This window comes from Scyliorhinus canicula, chromosome 17 (assembly GCF_902713615.1).
Source record: "Scyliorhinus canicula chromosome 17, sScyCan1.1, whole genome shotgun sequence".
NCBI lineage: Eukaryota > Metazoa > Chordata > Chondrichthyes > Carcharhiniformes > Scyliorhinidae > Scyliorhinus > Scyliorhinus canicula.
Window position 1 is genome coordinate 66,557,228 of NC_052162.1, and position 19,154 is coordinate 66,576,381.

General features: G+C 43.3%; 1 protein-coding gene across 4 annotated transcripts in view; it reads right to left on the reverse strand.

Annotated features, from left to right (window-relative positions):
- The window catches only part of LOC119951673 (transmembrane protein 33-like), a 183,097-nt gene that overhangs the window by 78,134 nt on the left and 85,809 nt on the right, over positions 1–19,154 (reverse strand). The window contains exon 7 of one of the 4 annotated variants that reach the window (XM_038774877.1): positions 12,129–12,382. The exons of 1 other annotated variant lie outside the window; for it this stretch is intronic. In XM_038774877.1, the coding sequence (XP_038630805.1) occupies positions 12,241–12,382 (142 nt within the window). In that variant the 3' untranslated portion in view covers positions 12,129–12,240. Of the gene's footprint in view, positions 1–12,128; positions 12,383–17,214; positions 18,080–19,154 lie in introns of those variants that run through there. 2 more of the 4 variants (XM_038774874.1, XM_038774873.1) reach the window with 2 other exon arrangements.

Below are 19,154 nucleotides of genomic sequence, written 5' to 3' on the forward strand. Positions count from 1 at the left end.
AAAGTACACTGTACATTTGTCTCTTCTATAGATCACTTAGAATATTACTGCCTCAAAAACTCAAGGTGGTTAGCCAGGCATGAATATCACCTTGCTGATTCCATGTTGACTGCTGTTCACTGTTTAATCATGCTGATATTTTTGATAATAATTTAGAACCATAGAGAAGTTACAGCACTGAAGACCATTCAGTCTATCTTGTCCATGCCAGCCGGAGGACACCCAGGTGCCCATTCTAATCCCACCTTCCTTTAAAAAAAAAAAATTTAGAGTACACAATTCCTTTTTTCCAATTAAGGGGCAATTTAGCGTGGCCAATCCACCTAGCTTGCACATTTTGGGTTGTGAGGGCAAAACCCAAGGGAGAATGTGCAAACTCCACATGGACAGTGACCTAGAGCCGGGATCGAACAAGGGGCCTTGGCGCCGTGAGGCCACAGTGCTAACCCACTGCACCACCGTGCTGCCCCCTAATCCCACCTTACTGCACGAGATCCCTGTAGTTTACAACATTTAAGGTGCAGATCCAGGTACATTTAAAAAAAAAGTTTAGGGTCTCTGCTTCCACTATCAACTCTTACAGCGGATGCCATACTTCCTCTACCCTCTGCTTAAAATGTTCTTCTTCATTTCCCTTCCACACCTTCTGCCACTTATTCTGAATTTATGTCCCCTAGTTCTAGAATTCTCCATCAAGGGAAACAATTTTATCCTGGCCACTGTTACTTCCCCTCAATTTTGTACACCTCAGTTAAATCACCCCTCAGCCTTCTTTGTTCCAAGGAAAATAGCCCAACCTTTCCAATCTCTCCTTGTAGCTACAATTTTCTAATCCTCACAACATTCTTGTAAACCTCTCTCCAGAGCAAATGCGTCCTTTCTGCAATGTGGTGACCAGAACTGCATACAATACTCCAGCTGTGGCCTCACCAGTGTTTTATACAATTCCAACATTATATCCGTACTTTTATATTCTGCCAACGAAGGAGAGCATTCAATATGCTTTCTTTACAACTTTGTCCCCTTTAGGGACCTGTGTACTTGCACAACAAGATTTCTCATTTCATCTATCCCTCTTATTATGTTCCTATTTATTGTGTCCTCCCTTTAACTGTTTGACCTCACACTTAAATTCCATCTGCCATTTTATCACCCACTCCAACCCATCGATATAGTCTTGGAGATCATAGCTATCCTCTACACAACCACTCAGACAATCTTTGTGCCATCTACAATCTTCCCAATCGTGCCCCCCATGTTTATGTCCAAATTGCCAATATATAACACAAACAGTAAAGGTCCCACCACAGAGCACGGTGGAACACCACTTTCCATTTGCAAGGGCAGTCATCGGCCATCACCCTTTGTTTTCTGTTACTAAGCCAAAGTTTTATCCAGTTTGGCACATTGCTCTGTATCCCATGGGCTTTTACTTTTTGACCAATCTGCCATGTGGGACCTGGTCGAAAGCCTTGCTAAAATCCATGTACACAACATCCACCCTTCTTGTCACTTTCACAAATAATTCAATTAAATTTGTGAGGCATGACCTTCCTTTAACAAAGCCATGCTGACCATCCCTGATTAGTCCACACCTTTCTAAGTGACAGTTAATCCTATCTCTTAGGACTGATTATACTAATTTGCCTACCAGCAATGTAAAACTAACTGGCATATAATTGTTTGGCATTTCCTTTGATCCCTTTTTACACAATGGAACCATGTTTGCATTTCTCCAGTCCTCCAGTACCTCCCCTGTATCTGGTGAGGATTGGAAAATCATTCTCAGAGCATCTGCTATCTGCTCCCTGACCTTTATCAGTATCCCCGGAAACAATCCATCTGGCCCTGGCGACTTATCAACTTAAGGATTCCAACCCTTCGAGTACTTCCTCTCTGTTATGATTATCTCATTCATTAGCTCAGTGTTCCTCCTGGACAATTGAATCTGCATCATGCATTTCCTTTGTAAACAAAGATACAAAATATTCATTTAAAACCCTTCCCAAAGCCTCTGCATCTACATCTCTGATAGGTTCCACTTTTTCCTTAACTACCTTTTATCATTAATAGATTGGTAAAATATCTTTGGGCTTTCTTTAATTTTACTCACTAATTTTTTTATGGTCTCTCTTTGATTTCCTTTTTTACTTCATCCCTGCACTTCCGATATTCATCTAGGCTATCTGCAGTGCTTAGTTCTTTGTGCATATCGTATGCTTTCTTTTTCTGTTTAATCTTCCCCTTTATTCCTCTCGACAACCTGGGCTAGATTTGCCAGTACCACTGTTATTCTTGGAGGAGACATTTCTACTTTGTACATTTAGGATCTTGCTTTTTAGTGCTTCCTACTGATTTATCCTCCAGCAATGCTGGCCAGTTCGCCCCACTCGTGTCCTTTCTCATTTCTGCAAAATTTGCCTTCCCCCAGTTCAAATATTTTACTCCTGCTTTATCTTTGTCCTTTTCCATGGTAATACTGAATCCAACTGAATTGTGATCATTATCCCAGTTATGGTCGACAACTGTCACTTCACCCACTTGCCCTTCTTTGTTCTCCAAGGTCCAGAATTGCATTTCTTCTCGTGAGGTTTGACACCAATTGGTTGAAAAAATATTCCTGGACACAAATGAATTTTTCTCCCTCAGTTTCCCTTGTATTGTTTGAATCCCAGTTGATATTTCCCCAAATTTACGCAGCATTGAAATGCAACCAAATGCCCTTCGGGTCGATTTTGTCATCATTGCAAATGAACACATTTTCCATCTACAGGGACTCCTCAGAGTTCACTGACTCCTTCATAATCTTTTTTGTAATCTTTATTGTCACAAGTAGGCTTACATTAACACTGCAATGAAGTTACTGTGAAAAGCCCCTAGTCGCCACATTCCGGTGCCTGTTCGGGTACACGGAGGGAGAATTCAGAATGTCCAAATTACCTATCAGCACGTCTTTCGGGACTTGTGGGAGGAAACCGGAGCACCCGGAGGAAACCCATGCAGACACGGGGAGAACATGCAGACTCCACACAGACAGTGACCCAAGCCGGGAATCAAACCTGGGATTCTGGAGCTGTGAAGCAACAGTGCTACCCACTGTGCTACCCTGCTGCCTACATGGACAGTCAAAAACTTCAAAAGCAACTTTTTTTCTTTCCCAATACTTTAGGGATTAATGCCACCTTTCTTGGAGTTCTTTGATATTGAGTCCTTTCAACCTATCTCAGACTTCCATCTCATTTATATTAAAGTTGTTAATTCTGCTTGGATTATTGCTATTTTAGAATACTGCTCACCTCTTCTTCAGTGAATACACAAAACTAATAATCATAATCACTGTGTTTTAATTACTTAGCCCATTCTCCATATCAGACTCGCCAGTGTATTTTAAGCTTCTCATCCCTTCTCATCATAGAAACCCTACAGTGTAGAATGTGGCCATTCGCCCCATCACGTCTGCACTGACCCTCTGAAAGGGCACCATACCTAGCCCCACGCAACCCCCTCCCTCCACCCCCGTAACCGTCTGAGTTCCCCCTTACCATTATGGCACCAATAGAATTCTTGCATTGGTAGTTAACTTTCAGAGCTCCTCACACATTGCTCTGTTTGGATCTTTAATAGTCAGATCAAAACGGAATGAGAAAATGCATAATATATGATATTGCTTGGAGAATATTTGGGTATTTATTTCAACATATAGCTGAAAGGGAGCAGTCGGATTTGAAGCTCAAAACAAAAGTGAATTATTTTAAAGGTTGTTGAATGCACATGGATCAAAGATTTTCAGAATTCAAGCGCTTGCCACACTGGCTTTCCTAGTATAGTACTGTTTCACATGATGTGTAACCAAGAGACGACACTAGCTCACAATATAATTAGGGAAGCGGAGGCGTAGTGGTATTGTCATTGGTCCAGCAATCCAGAGATCCGGAGTCCTATCCCAAATGTCCCTTGAGAAGGTGGTAGTGAAGTGCCTTTCCTGAATTATTACAGAATGTTGTTGCAAAGGTAAAACCATCGTGCTACTAGGTAGTGAGCTCCAGGAGTTTGACCCAGTGACAATAAAAGAACAGTAATATGTTCCCCAAGTGAAGATAGCTGTAAAGTTGGAGGATAACTAGCTGGAGGTTTGTGTTCTAATGCACCTGCTGCCCTTGTCCTTCTAGGCTGTAGAGTACATGGGCTTAGGATGGTGCTATGGAAGGAGTCTTGGCAGTTTGTTGCAGTGCATCTGGCAGGTGACACAAATTATACCATGATAGAGTACTTGAATGCACAAGATTGTGGATGAGGTACCGATCAAGTGGCGGCTTTCTCCTGGATGGCATTGGGTTTTCTCAGTGCTTTTGGAGATGCACCCATCCACTCAAGTGGACAGGATTCCATCACATTCCTGACTTGTGTCATGTAGGATTATGGAAAGACTCTGGGCCCTAAGATGCGAGTCGCTTGTAGCAAAATTCCTGGACCCTGACCTGCTCTTAAAGCCACAATACATATTACTAGTTTGGAAAAGTTTCTGATCAATGGTGACATCCACCCTCCCAAAGTGGAGGGTTGATTATAGCAATGTGGTTGGATACCAAGGGGAGGTCAGATGACATTTTTTGTTGGAGGTGGTTATGGTCTGGCACTGTGGCACATATTTGGGCCACCCATCAGGCCATGCCAAGTGTGCATACGTTAATGTATATACCATGACCCAATACATTTTTTTTAGCTCAAACGAATGTCAGGGGAATCAGAAGGGGACAGTAACAAAGAGAGAACAAATCTAAATTAATAGGAAGTGTCCAAACTGCGAAGGTAACATATAAAATTGCATCTGACCGTTGAAGGTTGGTACAGTGGAAATCAAACTTGCACCACAGGCAGGCATTGTTGATATCACTGAAAGAAATTCAGATATAATACCAGGATAATAATAGGAATTTACCAGTCATTGGGGGAGGAAGTGGTGTAGTGGTATTGTCACTAGACTAGTAATCCAGAGACCCATGGTAATGCCCTGTGGTGCCGGGTTCAAATTCCGACATAGCAGATGCTGAACTTTGAATTAAATAAAAATCTGGAATTAAAAGTATAATGATGGCCATGAAACTATTTTATTGCAAAAACCCAACTGGTTCACCAATGTCCTTCAGGAAAGGAAGTCCTTACCTGGTCTGGCCTATATGTGACTCCACACCCACACAGCGATCCGGTTGACTCTTAACTGCCCCCCTCTGAAATAGCCCAGCAAGGCACTCAGGTCAAAGGGCAATTAGGGATGGGCAAGGTTAGCCAGCGACGCCCACGTCCCAAGAACGAATAAAATTACCCTAAAGCAGACCTTGCATACAGTTTACTTCACTTGTTCAAAATATAAGATTTTATTAACGTGTTCAACTGTTAACTAATTCCAGAAAAAAAGCTTATGCAATAAACTATTGGCTTTCCCAATTTATATTATTTTTCAACCACCTATTTCAGAGATGCCAAAACTCCATGTTCTGCAGGTCTTCTGCATTAAGGGCAAACCCAGTTTACTCTAATTTTACAAAATGATGCAACTTATTTTATTTTAAAACGGGTATTTTAAAGTTGTTTTATATTTTCTCATCCTTTAACTGTGAGGAATAGTCTATTTGTTGGCCAACAGAACAAACACAGGGCCATGCTCCTAGATCTCCTCTGCTCAAGTCAAACTGAAAGATCAGTCTGGAATTAATTACCCTCTGATCTTTTCCCTTCCTGTGGGAGAAATGTTTAAAAAAAACACTTCAGGATAGAGGACACTGACAAGCCTGCATTTATTGCCCACCCCGGGTTTCTCTTAAATGTAGAGCTGGAACCACTTAAACCACTAGTTCTTATGCGGACAGTGCCACTACGATGGTATTAGACAGGTATTCAGGATTGCGTCCCAAAGGTGATGAAGCGAAGGTTATATATGTGAAAGTTAGTTTAGCTCACAGGGGCTGGTTTAGCTCACAAGGCTAAATCGCTGGCTTTTAAAGCAGACCAAGCAGGCCAGCAGCACGGTTCGATTCCCGTACCAGCCTCCCCGGACAGGCGCCGGAATGTGGCGACTAGGGGCTTTTCACAGTAACTTCATTGAAGCCTACTCGTGACAATAAGCAATTTTCATTTCATGTACGATTTGATGAGTATCCCATGATCCTTCATGCTCCTGCACCTATTCTGTTGGCACAGTTCACCATGTAAAACTGCATTGATGTACTCTGCAGCATTATGGGTCCGGACCAGAACTCCAATTTTGGTTAAGATCGCAGATCAGAATCCAACTATTTGCATTTGGTACAACTGTGAGTAAATGTCATTGCACCATTGGTGTGATAACCCCGACTAGTAGACAGTTTTTATACTAAGACAAACTTTAATTTAACACAGAATTAAGCGCATTAGCAACAAAGAAATAGCTTTTAAAGTTATTGGGTACAACATTTTAAACTTGCTTCATGAAACCTGCCTCTACATTCCAGTTAAGCAAACCCATTTCAAATTCCACTTATGTATAAAGTTAACAACCAGGTTTTACTTGCTTATCATGGTGCAGAGTCCTTGGAGAGAAAAACAGTTTTTAGGACCAAGCTGAAACCTTCTGGTCAGCTTCGTCCTGGAAGCAACTCTTTTGCCCAGACAGACCTGGCCATTAGCTACACCAGCTGCACTCCACACAACATTCATTCATCTCGTTACAAGATGTTCTTGGATTTGTTTAGCCAGGCTCCCACTGTTACATTACATTAGTTCTCTATCTGCAAACAGGTAAAAATGGCTATTAGTATCTATCAGCAAATTACTTCCCCTATAAAAATCACTGATTATCCCACTTTTAATCATAGCTCTAACAGGCATACTGGGCAGAATTCTCCGCAAGGCCCGACGCCGTCGTGAAACCTGGAGAGGTTCACAACGGCGTCGGAAGCCTCTCCCGGCCCCCTATTCTCCCCTACCCGGGGGGATAGGCGGGCCGTACCGGGAAACTCGGCGGCCGGGCCTTGTCCCTGGCTTCAAGGCCCGGCGTGCCAAGTATGACGCGGTGGTGGCGCCTAATGACGTCAGCCATGCATGCGCGGGTTGGACAGCTCAAGCCCGCGCATGCTCGGTTGCCGTCTTTCCCCTCAGCCGCCCCGCAAGACGTGGCGGCTTGATCTTGCGGGGCGGCGGAGGAGAAAGAGTGCGTCCCCTTGAGACGCCGGCCCGACGTTCGGTGGGCACCGATCGCGGGCCAGTCCCCTGCCGAGCACGGTCATGGTGCTCGATCCCCGATCCGCCCCCCCTAGGCCCCACACTTACCTGGCGCGCCATGTTCACGACGGCAGCGACTAGGTGTGGTTGCCGCCGTCGTGATCAGGTCGGGAACGGCAGGCCGCTCGGCCCATCCAGGTCGGAGAATCGCGGGCCGCCGTGAAAAATGGTGGCCCCCGTTTCTCCGAGCAGAGTGTCGGAAAACCAGACACGCCATTTTGGGGAGTGTGGGGGAATAGCGGGAGGTGTGGGAGCAGAACTCCCGCTATTCTCCCACCCATCGTGGTTGCGGAGAATCGTGGCCACTGTCTGTAAGCATTTTAACCTAGATTGTAATAATATTACTGCAAGCATACAAACTATAAAGTATGACAATTTCTTAGTCATCACAGTAGATTAATATACTATTCTAACAACTAATTTCTGTACCAATATAAAAGCAACCAACAATGCTGGACAGGGAAATAGGTTTAAAGAAACTACTTTTTTTTAGTAAAGAGAGCTGGAGAAGGGAATTGCCGCCCTCCATTCTACAATGTTCTATGATTCCAAGCACACAGCCTATCATATCTCACTCAATATAATGTTAAACCTTATAGTGCCAAGTCAGGGACTGGTGTGGTATGGTGATTAAAATTTCTAAAGACATTTTAGCACAACCAGTAGCAGTACAGTTACAATTATTACGGATTCTTCTATTTTCCTAAAAAAAAACAGGCAAAGCAGTCTTGCCACCAACGGTTTGATCATGGTATAAATTCTCAAAGATTCCCAAGTGTTCATGTATGCACGACACAGCTAAAATACAATCACAATTGTTTCCAAGAGATGTCAAACCTCTTGTGACAAGTTTCAATCAGTTTACTTTTGTGTTATGCTAGCCTTTATTACTAAAGTATCCATGTCTATTGCACAGATTTGCAAGAAAAATACTCTGGATGAGATTAACCTAAAAATATTGAAAATATAACCATAGGCATCGCCGCAAGAAAGTAAAACACCTCACCAGACTTATTAATGGTTAAAGTGAAGTGGACTTCATAAATTAATGCGGTGCTGTTTATTTCCATAAAACATGGTTTAAAAAAATGCATAAGAGGAATTAGGATCCTTGGGATAAAATACATTTATATAGAGCATGACAGACGAATTGTATTATACATTTAGAACTTACTATCACATTTGTTAAAAATAAGATTTCCAAAATCCGCAGTATTTGGCTTTTGTATCAAAAATGTCATGTAGTATTGCAGCTCTGAAGTACTTAATACCATCGAGGCAAATTTTAACTGCATCATCAAACTGATGAAGCGTTCTGCAGTGATAAATTAGCTTCCCCAGTTTCACTTCACCACCATCCCTCCCACCACCCCCAAGCTTCAGTGACCATTATAGTGCAGGCATGGAAAATTCCAAACACTATAGCACATTAAATCGTTTTGGCAGATATGCTGATTCGCCAAATGAACCTTTCAAAAACATGTTCTAGAAAGCCTACTTAGCAACCACATGCAGTCTCTTATAGGCAACAGCTTAAATAATAGATAGGAACTGCTCAACAGCCTTGTATGACATCAACTTGCATGCTTTTTGAAGATCACAAGAACATGTTGAGCATCATCACTATTATTACCACTGCAAGTCATTCTAACATTAGATCTAGCAGAGGGATTGATAGTTGAGCAAGCTTGCATAGCGATTAGTCAAACCTCACCAAGGTGGTTCTAGGTTTATCTACTTCTCTGCCGAGTTGTGATCTCAGCCAGGCTCGGATTTGGATCCAAATGGTTGCAGCAATTCTGCTGAAAATGGGCAAGATTCTGGCTTGGCGACATACATGATTGAGGCTTACATACACATAAAAGGACAAATGAGATGGTCAGAAAGCACAAACCACTATTGTATCCCTTTAGAAGATAAATATAAGGAACAATATTTTAGGAATTAAAAAAAATTAAATAGGGCAGGCACCAAATGCAGATTTGGGAATACGTTTTGGAAACTCAAATCTTCTATAAATAATTTGTCGCCGAATAGCATTCTTTAAGGATAGAAAAGTAAATAATTCTCTCTTCCCAGAGTGGAGGTAAATACCCTGAAATAATTTTCAGGAAGATTTGGATGCACTAATAGAGAGCTATAAGACACTTCAGGACAGGCGAGCCTTCCTTAGCTGTATGCAACTTCCTAAGGATGTGGAAGGATTTGATGTGAAAGTGTCATATACTGTACTCAAGATGTATACATTATAAATATCTTCTGGCAAACATTACTAAGCACCAAATGTACCCTCCCATATGTGGTGTAGACAATGTTACAACCAAATGCTATTCAGAAGAAAATGATGGAAGATAAAAGTTATTAGATAGTTCAAACAAGAACAAACATTTCAGCATAACGGCATGAAATATATTGGAACATTGTTCAAAAGTAAGGATCTTAGAGGGATTGAGGGGCTTTGATAGAGCAAATAAGGATAATAAAAAAACTCCACCAGCAGAAGGCTTTGGAACCAGAGGACACACATTTAGAATAATCAGCAACAGAAAAGCGAGATGAAAATGGGTTTTGTTTTGCTGAAAACGAGTTATGATCTGGAATGGACTGCCTGAAAGGGTGTTAGAAGTAGCTTTTTTTCTATTAAATAATTTGACATATTCTTAAAAAGGAGAAATTTACTCGGCTACGGAGAAGGAGCAGGGAAATTGAATGAATCGGACAGGTCTTTCAAAGAGCCGGCACAGACATATTTGGACAAATATCTTGATGATGAAAGATAAAATAGTAAAGGTTTGCATTTATGCAGTGATAGTCATGATCTTGATGTCCCAAAATACATTTCAGCTAATTAAGCATTTTTGAAGCACAGTCATTGTTGTGTAGGAAGCATAGCAGCTCATTTTGTATCCAGTGAACTTCCCACATACAATATAATAATGATCAATCATATGCTTTAGTGATGTTGGTTGAGGAATAAATATTGACCAGGACACCAGGGAGAGCTTCCTTGCTCTTCAATTAAGTAGTGTTATGGGATCTTTTATGTCCACTTGGTTCAATGACTCATGGAAAAGATGACACCTCACATATTGCAGTTTGTGCTCGAAGTTTTAGCCTGGGACTTTTCATCCCTTTCACTCAGAGCAATTTGCTCCCACTAAGCCACAGCTAACACCCACATTGTTTTTTAGAATCCGACATGGTGATTTGCAATCTACTAATATGAATGTGTGACAATTATAGTATATTTAATAAAATGACATGATAGAAGGAAAAAAGGAGTTTAAGTTCAGTGTGCTTGGTCATGAACAAAATTTGGTTTAGCCTGTACAAAGACGAAGATTCAACAATATATTTTGTTACAGTAGCACTGGATATTTTTGGAGATCCAAAAAGTAACAATAACTTATCTGTGGGAAGTGCATGAATGTTAAATCGAGTCTCTGAGCATATAATGGTCTCAGCATATCATGGAAAAACATTTGAAAGCTATTTTTAAGATGGTATAAGGCATATTTAGATAAATTACGTTTTTTTCAATAAACAGAATTGCTTGCTTTTCTTCTTTTAGTTTTTTTAAGCAGAGTTCAGCAAACACAACATGCTTTTGCAATGAGAGTGCTGTTTTGCTTTGGGTCATGGGGAGAAATTCAGAAGGTTAGTGGAGGGCTGGGTGTATGTCAATATTTGCAGGGAAGAGTTTGAAAAAAAAAAAATTGCTCTCAGTCCCTTCAAATCTTTAGGCACACAAAGAAATCAGACTGCTGATATATAGCTTCTGCTGTAAAGTGAAAACAAACTGAACAGCTGTCGTTATCATTGGAAAAAAGTACTCCGATTTTGCTGTATGAAGAAAAATAACCTTTTAAAAATCACTAAGGAGGAACATGAGGCATTTATTTTGCAAGAATCAATGATACTCAGGAGTCAAAAGGTTCCTCAAGCCTTCCTCAATGCAGTATTGAAGGAGTACAGTGTTTTGGGATTTGTGAAAGGCTGCATGTTAAGGGGCATGTAAAAGATAGTGTAGTGCGGAACTAAATGGATTGTTGATTGAAAGAGCCAGCACAGATTTGATGGACCAAATGGTCTCCTTCTATGCTATGCTATGCTTCTAAACTGGGGCTGGTTTAGCTCACTGAGCTAAATCGCTGGCTTTTAAAGCAGACCAAGCAGGCCAGCAGCACGGTTCGATTCCCGTACCAGCCTCCCCGGACAGGCGCCGGAATGTGGCGACTAGGGGCTTTTCACAGTAACTTCATTGAAGCCTACTCGTGACAATAAGCGATTTTCATTTCATATGCTATGATTCTATGACATGGCATGATTAAAGTAGGGCTGTTCCTCGATACTCTGTGTCAACATTTATCCCTCAACACCACCAGAAAAAGTGTTTACCAGGCCATTCTAATTTTTGTTCATGTGCATAAAATTGGCTGGTGTACTTGCCTACATTATAACAGAGACATAATTTCAAAAGTAATTCATTTGTATAATAATAATCTTTATTGACACAAGTAGGCTTACATTAACATTGCAATTAAGTTACTGTGAAAAGTCCCTAGTCGCCACATTCCGGCGCCTTTTTGGGTACACGGAAGGAGAATTCAGAATGTCCGAATTACCTGTCAGCACGTCTTTCGGGACTTGTGGGAGGAAACTGGAGCACCCGGAGGAAACCCACGCAGACACACAGGGAGAACGTGCAAACTCCGCACAGACATTGACCCAAGTTGGGAATTGAACTCTGGACCCTGGTGCTGTGAAGCAACAGTGCTAACCACTGTGCTAACATACAGTCCATTATATCATGTACAAGTACTTTCAGCAATACTGTGGAAGATTCAATTCAATTCAAGTCAATTCAGAAATTTAAGTGACACGGTGTTTTTATTTGCAAATAAAACAGCAGAAAGTACATGACCATGAAAATAATGGTGCCATAGACACTGCTAATTCAAAACTTCACAATGCTTTCTTGAATTACTTCAGAGGCAGAAAAAAATGTGTAAAGTCTATATAACTGTCATGTGGCAAAAAGAAACCACTTCTAAAATAGTTGAGCTCGGTCAATTGTATGTCAGTTCCTTTGAAGCAGTACTGGAATAGTGAAGAGTTTGGGGTATTGTGAAGATATGAAAAATAGTGCACATTGAAAAGATGTCAGAAGCATGGTCAGCTAGCAACAAAAAGCAAAACTGAGAGAGTGACTCACCTGATGAAGGAGCTGCGCTATGAAAGCCAGTGATTCCAAACAAACCTGTTGGACTTTAACCCGGTGTTCTAATGCACTTAGGAAGGACAAACAAGGCAAGGGAATACACAATGAATGGGAATATTCTGCGAAGTGTCGAGGAAAGGAGGATTTTGGGGAGTATATGTACAGATTCTGGAAGATGCATTAAAAGCACGAAAGTGTGGCAGAGCTGGATAAAAGACTAGTTAGATTACATAGAGAGAGAGAGAGAAAACAATAAGAGATTTAAGAGTTTGTTGTCAGGAATGATTAGGAAAGTTGGGTTTGTTCCATTTGGAATATGGGTGACTGAAGAGAAATATAACGGAGGTGCAGAAAATTATGAGGGGACTAATTAAAATGTAGACGATTAGGTATTTCCGTTAGCAGAGGGTCAATAATGAGGGGCACAGATTTAAAATAATTGGCAGACAATTTAGAGTATTTTTTTCACTCAGAGTGGTGGGACTTTCGAATACTCTGCCTGAAAATGATGGTAGGAGCAGAAATGGTGGTACATCGCATTTAATATGAACATGCACTTCAGATGCCACAGCCTAGAGGGTTACTCACCAAGAGCTGGAAGGAAAGGTTAAACTGAATAGCTCTCTTTCAGCCTGGACATAATTGTCTGAATGGCCTCCTTCAGTGCTATAAATCTTTGTACATTTCTCAGTTTGCATAGTTTTCACTGTTTCTCTTCCTCCTGCTCTTCAGCTACTGGCATGCGCTATGCCCTCAAAGCCAAAGCTGTGCAACATGCAGCAAACCACTATAAATTGTGACACATGCTCTGCAAAGCAGTGTGGCTTGTCCAGAGCAGCAGAATCATTGTTTCTGCATACAATGGTCTGCTCCATCACAGTGCGTGTGCCAGCCTGGTTTTCTTTGCATGCATGGTGTCCTTGAGAGTCTGGGCTATACAACAGAATAATGAGGCACGAGGTCGATAGGATAGACCTCATCATCCACTAGCCATCCTTTGCTTTGTTGTAATGGCTCAAATGCAGGTTGAGACTGCTGCAGAATGAAGGCATTATGACTGCTGTCTGCATACGAGGCATTAACCTGGATGATTCTCCGTCTACGCTTACGTACCAACTGGACGCTGAGTTACGTACCAGCTTCCCCGAACAGGCGCCGGACTGTGGCGGCTAGGGGCTTTTCAAAGTAACTTCATTTGAAGCCTACTTGTGACAATAAGCGATTTTCATTTCAGGAACAAGAATCCTTTTCCATTGCAGTTTCCAAATGTTGCCTGTAGAATGGTATGTGCACAGTCAATGGCACCTAGCACCATGGTGAAACCAGTAATTATTGCGCCACGTGCTACTTCTGAAAAGAGAGTGAAATGTAGCCAGCTCATTTTGACTGGAGAGCTTTAGTCATCTCTCTCAGCCAATAATAGAAGGCAATCTGTGAGATGTAACTGTCTCCAGTCTGGAAGAAGTCCAATGCATAGATTTTCAAGACCCTGCACACTTTCACACCACTGGCAGTGCTGCTTTGCTCTTATCATACCCATTGGACATGAAATAACTCAAAAATGTGTACTCCTTTATCACTATTTTTAAAATGGACCTTTGCTGGAGCACAAGATGGCTGCTACAGTCACCCGGCTACAAAATAGATAAACATGCCACAGCCTACATAAAATAATCAAAGAAACATCTTCTGCTTATAGATCATTGGATAAAGATGTTTAGTTTACCTTCCTCTCCTACCCGTAACACACTACTCTGAGATTGCAGTTATGGCTATAGGCAGCAGATTTCAGTAAGGAAACCTTTATTGAAGTTGAGACGTCTCACAGACTGTTTCTGACAGAAGTTCAGGCAGTAAAATTACTCCCCAAGCACCCTGGATGGATATGGCCTTCTGTCAAGACCCCCATTACAACTCCTGCTCCATCCTCCTCTTGTAGCTTGCCGTACTCTAGGTGCCTTCTGCTCATGCTCCCTCTAATGCTGTATTCCAAAAGGATGTCTGGGAGCAATTAGTTTGTGGAGAATTCTTGATTTCAGGATAAAGTAATTTAGTTTGTGACACATGCAGCAACTTGAAAACAAGCCTAGCCATCAGTCCATTAATGCAGCGAGGAGGAGGAGTGGTTGGTGCAGCAAGGAGGAGGAACGGTCAGTGCAGAGAGACACCTACCTGAGAGGAGAGGCTGAGACCAGAAGGTGGAGAACTAATCCCAAGTGAGGTATAAAACTTAGCGTGGGTTTTTTGCGGTCTAATTTTTCAGTTACGGGGCTTGCCTGGGAGTAGAGCCTGGGATCGGAACTCGACCGACTGAAGAGCGGAGTTTAGTGTATTTAGTATTTAATATTTATAGTGGAATCCTAGCGCCAAGGAGCGCATAATTAATTGTAACTTAATTTAATAAAAATAAGTACTTATTTTAAAATTAATTAATTAGAGCTAGAAATGTCAGTCAGCAGAATAAAGTGCTTTATCTGTAAAATGTGGGAAATCCGTGACACGCCAGTGTTCCGGACAACTACATCTTCAGAAAGTGTACCCAATTGCAGCTCCTCACAGACCGCATGGATCGGTTGGATCAGCAGTTGGATGCAATTAGGAGCATGCAGGTGGCAGAAAACATCATAGATGGGGGTTTTAGAGGCGTGGTCACACACAAGGTGCAGGCAGATAAATGGGTGACTGCTAGAAACAGCAGGCCGTCAGTGCAAGGATCCCCTGTGGCTGTCCCACTTTCCAACAAGTATAACGCGTTGCGTACTGTTGGGGGTGGGGAGTGGGAGGGGATTGCCTGCCTATCAGGGGAAAACAGCAGCAGCAGCTAGAGCGGTGGCATCACGGCTGTCTCTGTTATTTTTCTTTATTTGTTCATTGGATGTGGGCATCGTTGGTGGAGCCAGCATTTATTGCCCATCCTTGAGGGTATTTAAGAGTCAACCACATTGCTATGGGTCTGGAGTCGCATGTAAGCCAGACCATGACATATTTCCTTGCCTAAAGGACATTAACGAACCAGATAGGTTTTTATGACAATTGATAATGGTTTCATGGTCATCATTAGACTTTTAATTTAAAAATTGAATTCAAATTCTGCTATCTGCCCTCACGCGAGTCGAACTTGCGGTCCCAGAGTGTTACCCTGGGTCTCTGGATTATTTGTCCAGAGACAATACCATTATGCCACTGCCTCCTCCTTAGCAGGGAGGGTCAAAGTGCAGAAGAGCTGTAGTTATAGGGGACTCAATAGTCAGGGATACAGATAGGCGCTTCTGTGGCTGTGAAAGAGACTCTTGGATGGTATGTTGCCTTCCAGGTGTCAGGGTCAAGGATGTCTCTAAACGGACATGGGGCATTCTGAAGGGGGAGGGAGAACAGCCAGAGGTCGTGGTACACATTAGAGTTAGGGTTAGGAAGAGTGACGAGGTCCTGCAGGGGAGTTCAGGGAGTTAGGTAGTAGGTAAAAAAACAGGACCTTTAAGGTTGTATTCTCGTGATTACTCCCTGCACCATGCGCCAATGAGGCTAGGAACAGGAAGATAGCGCAGCTAAAGAACTGGTGTAGGAGGGAGAATTTCAGATATCTAGATCATTGGGATCTCTTCCGGGGCAGGTAGGACCTGTTTAAGGAGGACGGGTTGCACCTAAACTGGAGGGCCACCAATATCCTGACTGGGAGGATTGCGAGCTTAACTCGGGAGGGTTTAGTGTGGCAGGGAGGTGGGAACCAGGTAAGTCACCAAGTGAAGTAACTGAGGGAGAGCTAGAGACAGACAAAGAGCAGTCAGACTAAGAGAAAGAGCAGGTAGGGAGATGTCGCTGAACACAGCAGGCCTGGTGGTCTGAAATGCTTTTGTTTCAATGCGAGAAGTATAATAGAAGTAAGGCAGATGAACTTAGAGCTTGGATTAGTATTTGGAACTATGTTGTTGTTACTATTACAGAGATTTGGTTGAAGGACAGGATTGGCAGCTAAACCTTCCAGGATTTAGATGATTTAGGTGAGATAGAAGGGGATATAATAGGGGAGGGGGAGTTACATTACTGGTTAGGGAGAATATCATCTATACTGAGGGAGGACATCTTGGAGGGCTCATGTAGCGAGGCAATATGGGTGGAGCTCAGGAATAGGAAGGGTGCAATCATAATGTTGGGGGGGGGGTTACTACAGGTCTCCCAAGAGCCAGCGGGAGACAGATTTTTGAAAGATGTAAAAACAACAGGGTCATAGTGCTCGGTGATTTTAACTTCCCCTATATTGACTGGGACTCACAGTACCAGAAGCTTGGATTGGGCAGAATTTGTAAATTTGTAAAGAATTTGTAAAGAGCATCCGGGAGGGTTTCTTGAAACAATATGTAAATATTTCAACTAGGGAAGGGGTCTTACTGAACCTGGTATTGGGGGATGAGCCTGATGTGTTGGGTATGCTGGGGCTGTGATGACTGCGTTTACCAGAGCAGTAGAAGAGACAGGCTACCAACACTTGTAGAAGTACAACTCTATTTTATTTATCTATGAGCTGTTAAACATACTTGCACTGCGGGTCGACACTATGTTAGGTTGACTGAAGACCTATGGCTAACCTGACCAGATGATACTGTTAGCACATGGCAGATGTTCGTGCTGCTGATTACGGGCTCTGGCTGTCTCGGACGCTGCATCCAGAATGAGCGGGAAAATCAGTGCCCTCTGGCTTTATAGTGACCGTGCCCTGTCTGGTGATTGGCTGCTGTGTTCTGTGTGTTGATTGGTCTTTCAGTGTGTCAGTCAGTGTGTGTCTATGCACCATCATATACTTGTGTGTATATTATGACATCTCCCCTTTTTTAATAAAAATGTGTACGTGGCAATAGTGTGGTATGTGAATGTTCCTGACTATGTGGGGCATATGTGAGCATATTTACAGGACAATATACAAAAGTTCTAACATATTTACACGGGAAGGTATCTAGTGCAGATAGACTGTATGTAACACAAAGCAGAACATGAATAACAGTATGTACAAACTAGTGAATTAATAAACAGGGTAATGAAACAATCAGTTCATGAGTTTAGAGAGTTCAGAAATTAAGGCAGTTCATAAATCCAGTCTCTGTGGTTGGCAACGAAGTCTAGTTGACCGTCTCAAGGGTGGGTCAGGGGCCGCCTGCTCTAGAACGGGCGGGACTGTGTCAGTCGCAGAGTGTGGCAACACAAAAGGTAGATCTGCAAGCTCTGTGACGGGCCTGTCCGGAGGTCGAGGCAGGGCATGACGATCTGGCGGCGAGCGTGGAAGGAGTCGTAGTGCCCGCCTATTTCGGCGAAGAAGAGAGCCGTCCTGTAGACGAACCAAAAAAGGGTCTGGGGGCCACTTGTTTGAGTACCACAGTGGCGGCAGACCAGCCACCTTCGGGAAGTTGGACATGAACCTGGTCATCAGGAGCAAGAGCAGGGAGATCCGTGGCACGGGCGTCGTACGCCGATTTGTGTTGAGCCCGAGACAACTGCATTCGACGCAGGACCGGAACCAAGTCTGGGACATGAATGGCCGGCACCGTCGTTCGCAACGTGCGGTTCATCAACAATTGAGCTGGTGACAGGCCAGTGGACAATGGAGCTGACCTGTAGGCAAGTAGTGCGATGTAAAAGTCAGATCCTGCATTGGCCGCCTTGCACAGGAGTTGTTTACAATGTGCACCCCCTTCTCAACTTTGTCATCGGACTGGGGGTAGAGAGGTGACGTGCATGAAATTATATCGCCTGGCAAAATTGGACCACTCCTGACTAGCAAAACACGGGCCATTGTCGGACATGACCGTGAGAGGGATGCCATGGCGAGCGAAAGTCTCCTTGCACACACAGATGACCGCTGTCGATGTGAGGCCGTGTAGCCTTACTACCTCTGGGTAGTTAGAGAAGTGGTCCACTATGAGGACGTAGTCCCGGCCTAGCGCATGGAAAAGATCAATGTCCACCTTGGTCCAGGGGGACGACACCAGTTCATGGGGCTGCAAGGTCTCCTTTGGCTGAGCAGGCTGGAATCGCTGGCATGTCGGGCAGTCGAGAACGGCGTTGGCGATGTCCTGGTTGATGCCAGGCCAGTACTCTGCCTCACGGACCCGCCGGCAGCACTTCTCCACCCCCAGGTGACCCTCATGGAGCTGCTCAAGGACGAGTTCCCGCATGCTGTGCGGAATGACGAACCTGTCCAACTTTTGCAGAATTCCATCTACCACTGCCAGGTCATCTTTGATGTTGTAGAATTGCGGGCATTGGCCCTTGAGCCATCCGTCTGTCAGATGGCGATGACACGTTGGAGCAGAGGATCATTGGCTGTTTCATGACAAATCTAGATGAGTCGTTCGTCCGTGGCGGGCAGATTAGATGCGCATAACGCAACCCGAGCATCAATTTGGCACACGAAGCCCGACGGCTCGCAGGGCGTGGTGACAGAATGGGAGAGTGCATCGGCGACGATGAGCTCCTTACCCTGGGTGTATACGAGTTTGAAGTCATACCGCCCGAGTTTAAGGAGGATGCGTTGCAGGCGCGGCGTCAAGTCTTAACGTCTTTTTGAATAATGTTGACGAATGGCCTGTGGTCTGTTTCGATTGTGAATTTTGGGAGTCCATAGACGTAGTCATGGAATTTGACAATTCCCGTGAGAAAGCCCAGGCACTCTTTTTCGATTTGCGCA